This window comes from Copadichromis virginalis, linkage group LG13 (assembly GCF_057382275.1).
Source record: "Copadichromis virginalis isolate Kocher_CV1m ecotype Utaka linkage group LG13, C_Virginalis_male_GT1.1, whole genome shotgun sequence".
In the NCBI taxonomy this organism is placed as follows: domain Eukaryota; kingdom Metazoa; phylum Chordata; class Actinopteri; order Cichliformes; family Cichlidae; genus Copadichromis; species Copadichromis virginalis.
Window position 1 is genome coordinate 14,347,584 of NC_140630.1, and position 12,069 is coordinate 14,359,652.

The 12,069-nt window shown below is 40.8% G+C and overlaps 1 protein-coding gene across 2 annotated transcripts in view; it reads right to left on the minus strand.

The window, feature by feature from the left end:
• Window positions 1-12,069, minus strand: part of adam12b (ADAM metallopeptidase domain 12b) — a 100,242-nt gene that overhangs the window by 6,742 nt on the left and 81,431 nt on the right. The window contains exons 17-21 of one of the 2 annotated variants that reach the window (XM_085477462.1): window positions 9,945-10,022; window positions 8,047-8,155; window positions 7,516-7,654; window positions 6,671-6,779; window positions 4,168-4,422 (exon numbers count right to left, since the gene is read on the minus strand). In XM_085477462.1, coding sequence (XP_085333588.1) covers window positions 4,168-4,422; window positions 6,671-6,779; window positions 7,516-7,654; window positions 8,047-8,155; window positions 9,945-10,022 — 690 coding nt within the window. Of the gene's footprint in view, window positions 1-4,167; window positions 4,423-6,670; window positions 6,780-7,515; window positions 7,703-8,046; window positions 8,156-9,944; window positions 10,023-12,069 lie in introns of both variants that reach the window. The other variant, XM_085477461.1, reaches the window with a different exon arrangement.

The following is a 12,069-nucleotide window of genomic DNA, read 5'->3' on the forward strand; positions in this document are numbered from 1 at the left end:
GTGCTGATCACTGCAGCACTTTAACTTTTTCCTTTTCGGCATTCTGCTGCCGTACTTGGAATTATTTTCCTGTTTTATGACCTGGCCAAGCTTAAGCCGACAGACAGATAGCCTCGTATTTGAGTCCGCGGTACTTTGGTATACAGAAGAATTCATGGTTGACTCAGTGACTGGAAGGTCACATGGCTGAAAAACAAGCCCAAATTAATGCTGTGTTTGGTTTTTGCCTAACGTGGGGCGAGTTATCATGGCCAAACATCGCCTGTTTGGTCTGGTGGTCTATCCAAAGGACATTGTTGCTGCAGTCTTGTTGTTTGTTCAGATGCAAGGCTTTGTCTTGGCAGCCCTTCCAAACAAACTGTACTTGTTCAGTCTTTTACTAATTATACTCTCATGAACTTTAACATCCTAACTGAGGTCTGTAGAGTCTGAGATGCAGCTCTTGTGTTTTTCTGAGCTTTGGACGGTCTGAACTTGGAGTGAATTTGCTGGGATTACCACTTCTGTGCATAATGAAGTGCATTTGAATAGCACCACCTGGCTTCTACTTACCGGCTTAATTCTCGTGGAAGCGGTAATAGTATTCTTAAATTTTCACAGGACTGCATAGAGCTCCTTTGTGGCCAAAGCACTTTGAGCAAGCAGTAGTGCTTGCTCATAGGGGGTCATATGATTGTTGGGTTTTTCTCTGTATGTATTATTGTAGGGTCTACCTTACAATATAAAGTGCCTTTAGGCGACTTTTATTGTGATTTGGGGCTGTATAAAAAACATTGAATTTAATCGAATTTCCTTAATTATGTAGTGTTTGTGGTAATAACGTGTATACAGTGGGATTTTTATGTGATCCAATTTGAGATATCTGTGTGAATATTGTGTATCACCCACTGTGTCCTTTCCTGTGAGCGTCGTTCCACTACTGCCAAGCTTCTACATGAATTAAGTTTAAGTGAAGACCAACTCTTTAAGGGAAGAAAATCAGGCTGTTTTCCAGGGAAAAGCAGAAAAAACTAAGATGTAAATAGACAGATGCATCCACTGTAATGCAAGATTAATCCAAGACCCATGTGCATTGTAATACCACTCTTGGCAGAAAACCTCAAACTGTAACTGGAAACTTGGTGGTGTTCACATGCCTTAATTCACAATGAAGGATTGCGCCGTCCTCTGTGGCTTGAGAAAGATCTATGAGCCCTGAGCCTACAAGCACCTTTCAAAACCCACCGGAGGAACTGAAAAATGCGCGGTCGTCTTGCCAAAAACAAAACTATTTTTCTAGGTTCCTTAAAAGATGACATTTTGGAAAGGCACGATTTTCACTCCTCGCCAGTGTGACGCTGCAGTATGCTTGTGCAGTGCAACAAAACTGATCTGTTTCATATTTATTGGACTCTACGGGTATCTGATTTGTATTTTTCCTTCAGCAAGACTAGATAAAAAAACAAACGGGTCCCATGCAGTTTTGTTTTCATCGCAACAAACGTGGGATAAAATTTACTGCCCTGGAAACACCTTGATATTAATGGACTGCGCTCGGCACAAAGAGAAACACTGCAAGACAAGGCGCTGTTTAAAATAAGACATACTGGCACAGAGAGCGGAGGTTGGGGTTTGTGTCAAGTCTTACAATAAACTTGTTAAACGCTTTCTTTTTAAGGACTGATGTCCTGTTCTTCCTTGTTGGCCTGCTATTAAATGTCAGCAGAACTCTGTCTTCTGTTTCTGACCCACATGTGCCATCTCTACTTCGCCCATCTGTTTCATTGCAATGAAACGAGCTAACAGATATTAGCAGGTAGCGGGATTTCACTGTTTTGGCAGGCAGTGAGCAGCCAATTTATAGAGCAAACAGTGGCCTTTCAGCTAAAGTACATCTTTAGTTGGCACGCAGTCATTGCAATCAAGGGTAATATGCTGCAAAGCTTAACATGGACACCACAAAACCATCCAGAAGTGGATGCGATGCCAGGTGTTTCTGCTGCTCACTAATGCAAAAGTAGCCAATGCTTTAATATATATTTAAAATACACTTACATTGTATAAAGTAATTTATGTATGTAAAAAAGCAGAAGCATCTCTTGCATGGTCAGGCATTATTATGACTGAAATATAACCGTTAGTACAGAGTCATCAATGTATAAGTGGCAGTAACAGATATTGATGGTTTTAACTACTACCCCACATAAAGTTGATCTAATAAAGGTAGCAGCTCCTTTGATTGTGTATGATCATCAGGTGATTTATGGCAGAAATTTATGAAAGTTCTGCTACAAAACTTTTCTTTCGTTTTTTTGCTCTTATGTGGGATAATTGTATGTTTTTGGGACAGCAAATACAATACTTGAAATAAAGTGATTTAGGAAGCCTACAGGGGATATGCCTCTATTATAAAAACTGCAGAAGGAGGCATTTGAAAGTGTTTGGCAAATCGCTGCATTTTAAAAACCTGATCCCATTCTTGAGACAATCTATTTGTGTCTACTAATCTCAAAAAGCTTGAGCACATGTGCTCATTTACTTTCCACCATGTTATCCTCGGAGGTATACAAACCGGACCTTTCTCCGTGCTCTGCTTTAACATCTGGGACTATGTTCTAACGAAAACAGAGAAACAGATGCAAAACGAATGTCTTCCTCCTTATTTTTCTATTTTAAACAGACAGACACATCTGCCAATTTCCCTTGCACCCCGCTGTGGCTCACAAAGCGCCGTCATCCAGCACAGCTCTCCTCGCTGTGCTACTCCGGGAACAAATCGGGATTTGGATCCACCACCAGAGCGGACAGATGGATTTACTATCTCCACCGACTCTGATTCTGCCGGCTCAGCAGAAAGCAGCACCTTACTCAGGAGCTGGGTCACCGTGAGGGAGACAGATTGAATTTGTTGTCGATATGTGGGCAGGCGAACCCACTGCAGTGCAGAAATCCAGCAGGTTCTGTTATCCAACATTTAGCTACAGCCTTTAAAAATGACGACACAGGTGGCTGTTCAAGTTTTAGGCCATTAGCTACAATTTGCATATATTTTACATTACTGTGGAGCATTTTTTAAGGGTACATAGCTTTTCATATTAATTCTTACCCTACAATCCATTGGTTTCTGTTACTTTTAGTAGGTTCTGAGACTTAAAATGCACTTTTCATCTGCCACAGCGAGCTCTATTCTGCTTTGTTTATTGTTGAAGTTACATTTCTATAAAACGTATCAAAGAAATCAAAAGAGAAAAAAAGTAAATCATCATGCATAACAAAATCATGCATAACAATTTCATAACACCACTGCTTCTGATTCTGATCTCCAAGCACACACACATTTATCTCAGCACAATATCTGGACCTTTCAGCCGCACCACATGAATCTTCCTCTGCAGATGGAGTCTGCCCTGTAATCATCGAACTGTGGATATTCAAATTAAGGACCGTAAGGACTTCTGATCGAGTCAGCGACTTTTTTTCCAAGGTAAAGGATTTAGCTTTTACAGATGAGGTGGGCTTAAAGTGCTTAGAAAACGTGAAATTTGAGCATCTGCTATTCCATAAGTGCTAAGCAAACTTCATCTGCTGAGGAAGATTGCTTTTTTTTGCAAACTGACTCAAATCTAAGCTGTCACAGTGTCCTTAAATGCCAGGGATTCATTGCAATTGACTGAGGATGTAACTTTAACAAAAAAAAATACCTGAATGTTCACCGTGACCTATTTCAGGGAGGCTTCAGGTCTTGGCAGGTTACTTTGGCACTTTACTGAAATGTAATAAAATTGATGGCGGCCTAGATATTGTGGAAAATAAGTGTAGAAATGTGTGGCGTGGTTGAGAATATAGTCTGGAGTAATGTAGAGGAACATATACACAACTTGAATTTAATGGGCTGTTGAGAATGTACAGTCCATTAAAGCTGTGGTCAACAAAAATAAATTGCAATTTTAAACTTTACAGTAACAATTTAAGACGAAGGCAAAGATAAAGCTTGTGAGATCAAAGGAAGTCCATTAAACCTGTTTCACGACAGCAATTATGCCATGAAGTGGCAGGTAAACAGAAGTGTTAGTGATGATATTAAACACACTTCTGTGTGAGTCACGCTGTGCTGTGAAAAAAGGGTCTGTCAGTGTTTAAATAAATAAAAGCATTTATCAACGTTTTTTTTTTTTTTTTCACACTAACCTGGTCCACTCTGTACGACGACTGATGGCGTGGCAGGCTGAGAAAAGGTTGCACCCTAGGTGGCGGGGAGCCGGACGCGTCCGTCGGCAGGACTTTGTAGTGTGCCGGCAGAAGAGGCAGGGTGGGCTGCCCCACACTGAGAGACACCGGCATGGGCTGACTGATGTGGAGGGGCTGGTAGAGGGGCAGTCTGCGCAGGCTGTGAGAGTGGAAGTTGTGCGGTGGGAGAAGAGGCTCTGCACTCAGGAGAGATGGCTGAAAAGAGATCGCACATGTTATTTCCAGTAATACATAAATTGTAGTGAGGTAGCATACATAATAAAATGATCCTGAAACTAAAACTTAGAAATCAAACTGATTTTATACATTATGTTCAGGGACTGCGGCCAAATCTGGAACAAGGCATCTTTTCTCTCATGAGATCACAGTTTTTATATTTAGTCTTTGACAGATAAAGAATGAAACTATAACTAAATTAAACTTTACCTGCTTTTTTAAATATAACATATGCAAATGTGAAAATTCTCATCTGACAGGCTTTTACCTTCCACTCTCTCTTACCAAGATTATTTTCTAAACCCCTGCAATTTAGTCTTGTTGGTGCTAAAATAATTAGAATGTGTGAACCGCAGACAGGCATTTTGATGATTCATTTTCTCTTATCAAGCAAAATGTCACAAATATTTCAGCTGCAGCTTCTGAACTGTGAGGACATTTCCACCCATCCATCGACGTTCTCGGGTCAGCCGAGAAACGTAACCTCATTTCCTCCCACTTCTACGACACGCTGAAATGACCTCACCTAGGAGCCACTTCGGCTGAATCCAGATCCTCGCACCAGCTTAACTGCCTCCTTTTGATAAACATTACATGTTGAAAAGCTCAAGCAGCAACTGAAAGTATTTAGGAATGGTTGCCACATGCTGTATCTGGGTCAGGTTTGTATGTTAATTCTGGATCCACGTGGACTCATTAGCGAGTCTCACTGTACACAGAACATCATCAAAATATATTTCTGAGGTGACACAAAGACTACAAAATGTCTCACACACTTTGGATTAAATCTTACTACCCTCTAGACTATATTAGATGGTGTCCTATGGCCTTTCGGCTCATGCCTCTCTTTAAAAAACAGTTATTGATGTCTGGCCCCGGTTGGTTTCACAGATCCTAAATTAAAGGTCCCATATTACACCCCTTATTAGCCAGTTAATTCAGGTCTCACATGTCCCTAGAAGGTGTCTTTCAAGTTTCAGCTTAAAATACCACACAGGTTGTTCAGTGTGCCACTGCTGCGTACCCATTTGTTTAAAGTCTGCTCCAAAAGGACTGTTTGAAGCACTGATCTGTTGCTGGCCAATAGCTGATGGTTTGACGGTTATTTTCACTATATTCTGAACCTTTCAGACCCTTTCAGATATGAAAATAATCAAACACACAATCTGCACAATGAAGTCATTAGGTGCAGCCTAATTTTGTCTAATGGTTCTAAAAGCTGAAGCCTGTGATATTAGGGTGAAACTGAGGTAAAACCCAACTTTAGTCATAAAGTCTCATTAGCGTCAGAAAGCTGATGTCAGAATCAGCCATAAAACTGGAAAACAAAATCATTAGATGTGATGTTGTGAAATTGTAAAAGTCTGACAACATGTCCTGACCAGCTGTTCACCCTCCGCTCCAGAAAAAACGAAAATAAAAAAACCCCAATAACACCAAAAATGGCCATAAAGGATTTGGCTGCTGGACAGCACACATTCACATAAAGAGAAAATGCAGATGTGTTCAAAGACAGCTGACTGACATCTGGACTTCTGACAACTGGCTGAAGTAATCAGAATAACGAGAACAGACAGACAGATCGACCTCACTCAGTTATTATATTTAATATAACAATTTTTGCACATTTTTTGCAGATACTGGTGAGTGCAAACACAAACCAGATCCACACACCCACGATAAATAAATGCAAGTGCCTTTATTCTGGCACACAAACACAAGTGATAGGCAATCTCCTTCTGTGCTTATCGTTTCCAACAAACAAATCAAAGCCTATTTTCTTCCTCAGCCTGAATCAATCACCTCTGCTTCATTCTCACAGCGAAACAAACAAACAACTATTAAAGAGGCTCAAATAACAACATTACAATCTCTCATAGATAGTGTAATCTTTCAATTAAAGTTTCTCCGCATCCTTTCAACAACGACACTGTAATTAATACTGCTTCGAGTGACAGATAGATTGAGGCCGAATCGATTAGCCGGCATGCCATCATCTTGTTTTGTCAACGAGCATGGAAGCGTTACGGCTCTACGCCGAGGCCTGACTGCATGTTAGTGAAGTGCTCTAAGAAAATGTCATCATTACAAAAGAAACCAAACGGCCTGTGACAGAAATGAGCGCGCACACGCTCATATAGAGGAATTTCACGGTTGTATGAAGACACGGTGTAGGCCGACACGCATAAAGAAAGCTGTCTGACAGACACATTATGGAGATACTGACCTTAAAAATGTTAGCCCCGGAGGGTTTGGGGGGAGGCTTGCGCTGCGGTGTGGGTCTGTACATGGACTCGCTTCTGATGGGGCTGGTTGGCCTGGTAGCTTCCACGGATCTATGAGCACAGTGTAAGCAGTTTTTTTAATTTAGACATTTATATTTATATTTCACTACATGCCTCCTGCTATGGTATGATATAGGGAAGGTAGAGCACATTAGAAATGAAGCCTTTTCTTGTTTCTCAGTGCAGAAATATTACCCATATCAACAAAAAAGAGCGAAAAATGATAGTTGTCTGCCTATTTATACTTCCACACTCCTGCTACCACTGCTGTATTTGTATCTAACAGTGCGATCACACCCCTGATGAAGCAGATCAACTTAGAAAATCACAGTTTCAAATTTGTAAATCTGTTACTCATTTGCTTTTAGCTCTGCTGGTGCTTTAAAAACTCCTGAGGGAAATATCAGCATTGTCAGCAGTGAAATGATTTATAACGTTCACCAGCTTTCACTGACTGTGTTTGTTTGAGGTTTGGTGACAAATATGTGGCACGGTGGGTAAACTGTCCAGAAAAGATCGGTGGCTAAGTTCAAATATATGCACATTAGGTTAATTGGGGATTGCTTATTGGCTGTAGGTGTGACTGTGAGTGTGAATAGATCGGTTTAATCCTGAGATGGAACAGACTCCTTGCCCACATGACCCTGAATTATATAAGCAGTTACGAAAATTGTCAACTATGTATATTTTGTGTACAAGTTTCCCATAAATAAACTTGCAAGAAAACAAAAATGCAAATTTTTATGAAATTTTCTTCTTCTTACGGGTTTTCAGAGGGAAATGTTACCTGAGTTTCTCCAAGGTGCGCTTCTTATTGGTGAAGAGGAAGCGCAGCAGAGTCTTCCTCTTCAGAAAGATGATTACGGTGGCTACCATTAGACTCACCAGGGTGACCAGGATTGCCACAGTAATCAGCACGCTGTCAGCTGATGCCATATATGACAACACGCACATTAATACACACACACGCACATCTACAGCACGGAACAATACAGGACATAACGTAAAGACCGTTACAGCTCGGCCATGGCCAGCAGTTCACACAGTTCACATTTCTCTGCTCATTTCTGCTTCTCACTCTATTCCTTCTTTTTCTTTTTTTAATAAAAACTGTTTACAGTATAATGTATTACAGGGTGGAAAGGGAGTTGTGTTGCACTAGGAAAGTTACACTTTAGTCCAAACCACACATTAATCCAGAAATGACTCTGCAAGAAAGAGACGTATAAGGAGCTTTGTGTTCCTGCTTATTTCTGAGTTAGTGTTGTTGTTTGTCTGCCTAGATGAGTGACGATAGAACTTAAACTGTCCACACTACCTGCAGCTCTCATTGGCCCGCTGTCAATGCTCCCACCAAAGCCGGCTGTCTCGCAAAACGGTGGTGCCCAGTGTGCTTCACAGTGGCAGTTCTTCTTGTTGTTGCAAACCTGTAAACAAGGTACTTTTAGTGTGTATTAGATGCAATATTGACTATTTCTTTTGTCTCCGGCATCAAATAGTATCAAACGGCCTTAGATCTAACAGCAAAATAACAAGGTGCAAACTAAATTGGTCATAAACCATTAAATAAAGCAATCCAACAGAGCACTGACTGTGCTTGTGTGTGTACACTTATAATAGATAAAGCATGTGGAAGGGAGAGACTGTCCCCTAAAGCCTCGAGTTTCCAGTGCAGAAGTTTGATCCAGGAGGATTCCCTGGTGAAATAACGCAGTCCAGCTGTCAGGTGGATAGAAGAGGAGACAAATAGAGAGCTGAGCAGCTGTAGGGGATTAACATAGCACAGACGTACAGTCCAGAGACTTCCCTGCCTCCAGGCCATGGACACTCCTTTGCATCAACTGATAGGGTTAAGAGGCACTTGGGGGGGTTGAGAGGGAGTTATGGATTGAGCGAGATTTATATTTGTGCGAAGGGAAATGTTACCATAATGCGTCATGAATAAAAACTGAAGCAGATGTGTGAAAGATGTGCGAAATCTAAGTAGGCATCAAATTCTTTAAAACTCTGTGGGGCAGCTATAGAGAAATGGATTACATCTCCTATATGCGCACATGTAAAAGCCATTAATTACTTTTAAAAGTCTAAGAACATCTATGTGCTTGAAATGGTAATTAGATGAAACCACAATCAGCTACTCTGGTGCACACAGACACACATTTTGATCCGATTATTTATAGAAAACGTGGCATTGATCTGTGTTTAAAAGGTGCAGAAAAAAAGCCCCCAAAGTGCTTTTTTACCTGCTAAATAAGTAACAAAAAATAGATTCCAGCGTCAATACAGCGCATGCATTGTGAGATAAAGCAAGAGGACTTGCAGGCAAGCTCCTAAGGTAAATTCAGAGCATTACTGCTTTCCCAGTCAGGTCTCGTACTGTGCGAGGTGTTTGACAAAATGGTAGGCAAATTATTCTTGGCAGATATTTCTGCAGGAGGGGAGATGCAGCTCTACTTCGCACAGTGGGAAAATAATTTTCTCAAATTCCCCCACAAAGTCATTTTTAATGTGATTATTTTTGAGCCAATCAACACGCGGCTACAATATTTTGTTTGTTGCTGTTATTTTCCATTTACAAGCTAATTTGTTTCACAGACATTTAGCAAATTATAAGAGGATAAAAAAAATATCTCAGAATCATAGCTTTGATTTCTTGTTGCACAAAATCTCGGCGCTTTACGATGCCGTAATTGAGTTGGTGTCTGTAAATTCATCTCGCCTGCGGTGAATGTTTGATTCACAGAACTAAACAACAAACTAAATAAATCATAAAAGCACCCTTTGCTGAATTATTAATAAGAGAAAAGGGTGATCATTTTAGAGCAGTGCGAGCTGCTTTTATGCTGCAAAAAAAGGACTATTGTGTGCAGGTGGACACCCTGACGTGCTGCACTGGCTCTTCTCCCTTTGTGTAGTAAAAAAGATGATGGACAACAATTTAAGTAGCCCCTAAATGATGCTGTAAAAGTGATTGATTTAACCTCGGTGGAACAATGAAGATTGATTGTACGTAATAGGAGAAGCTGCCATAAGTCCAAGGCTGTATTGTAAATACATTGTTGCTCTGCTGTTGTTTGCAATTACGGGGTATATGTAGCTGTTCCAAATGCAACTGAATAGATAAATACAGAGTTCTCACAGGCTTTTGACACTGTTTCAAAGGCTACAGTGTATAATTTAACACAAAAATTTGAGCTAATAGGTACTTGCACTCACCCCACGTCCACTGCACTTTCCCGAGCACTCATGCACACCAAAGACGCTGACATTCTGGCATTGCCGATTCAGGCACACCTATAAAGAGAAAAGCACCATTAAATATTTCAGGAGGTGCTGAATTCAAGAGTCCATGAAGATGAACAGAAATACTAAGAATAAGAAGAAGGGTTTATACTTCTGCAGAACAGCTGGAAAATATCTTATTTATGGACATCATAAAGGAGCATCATTGATGCCTGCTGCTAACTCAAACAGAAGAGTGCAGCTGCCCTGTGAATTTTTATCAAACGGTCTTGAAGTTGAAATTAACATGATCAATTAAAACTACACATGCTGCATATAAATGTCATGATTAGGCTAACATCTGAAGAGACGTCTGTGGGAGATTTACAGCGAAATAAGCAATTTCCCACTCAGGTGGAAGTGCCGAATGCTGCTCAGGTAGCTGCAATGCGGTGCGGGGCTGAAGAGGCAAAAATCACAATAAGCTTTCTATTCTTTAGATCAAACAAAAACATCAGAATGTAAAAAAGACGGTTGCTTTTATGTAGAAAATAAGGCCCGCATTAGGCAAGCAGCTCTCATCTTATTCACTGCTACACAGCAAAATCTCCAGTGTTAATTTAACACTGGTGATTTTGCTGTGTATTGCTGTGCAGGCTGTGAGCTGCTAACTTAATACCCTGATTGGCATGGAAATACAAATCCTTTTTTTAGAGAACAAAGGCACATGACAAACAGCCACCTCCAGGCCATCAAAGTTTCCAGGGCGCTAAGTCATGACTTGGGAGACTGTAGCCAGGAGACAAACTAACCTGGCTGACGTCCATTTTGCACACACAGCTCAATGGGGAAGGTACAAAGGCACCAAGGTACATCCCCGGAGGCAACCGAAAAAGCACACTTGTAGACCCTATTATTTAGTTCCACTGCTTGTAAGAGAAACACAGCAATTTGAAACACTTTTTATACGTAACCTTATGCAATACAGTAAATGTCTCCTGTGTTAAGAACAACCGTGTGAAACCTGGTTAATTTCTTTTGTGACACAGCCCTCACACGTTTAGCCAAGTTTCAATCACAAATGACTTTCACAAGTCCAAATCCACAGCTCTGGGGGGATTTGGTAAATGCAATCATCTAAAAATGCCTGAGAACTCCCGAGCAGGCATCAAGAATATCTGCAAGGATTTAATGCTCAATGACCTATTCTGACTTGCAGGAGCTTCACCAATCAAGTCAAGTGATAACTCCAACACCTACTATGTCCATAAAAATAATTTCAGATCATGCATACTGGCCTTAAACCCCTCCCAAAACCTGATATGACTCGAGGATCAAAAGGCATGAAAAAGGCATCGTGCTGGGGTCCAATGAAGAGTCCATGTGGTCCCAGCATGTCACTCAAAGCATTTGCTGCCAGCATCTTGGTGCCAGAAACCATGGGCCAAGCCCAGCATTTGTGACCCTGCCCCAATGGGTCAAAGCTGTTTTGGCAATATGGAAACAGATCTACTCAATAATAGGCAGGTGGGTTTAATGTCCTGGCTGATCAGTGTGTGCTCCCTCAACCGATTATCATCAAATCAGCAAATGTTGTAGATTGAAGAGGCAGTTAGGTCGGTAAGTTATCCACTCGAAAGCTATTAGCCTCCTACTTGGCAGGAGTAGGGACTGATGTCAGTGATGTGGTGAGAGAAGTTTGGAGAGGAACAAAAAGACAGAGAAAAGTTGAGAGACACACCTAATAAAACCAAGAGCTCAAAAAAAAGTCTTATTCAGCCCTAAGCAAGATGTGCAAAAATGCTCAGTGGATTCACACAGTTAGCTTTATTGGCCATTTTCTATAGGAAGTGAAAACCTTGCTGTACGGTCGGGTACTCCTCAAGGTAATGCAACTTCAGGTTCATGCACTTGCGAGCCTTTTAGCATCTCTAGAGAATATGAATTAAACTGCATCCTGTTTTTATAGGACAACAAACAACAAGCTAACCGATACTGTAGTTAATGAAAAAAAAGAAAAGAACAATATTATAAAATTCTGCTGTAGATACTGGGGTATAATGGTGAGCAGTACTCGATTCATTACATTAAATCTTGAATATAAATAAAGTTTTAACGG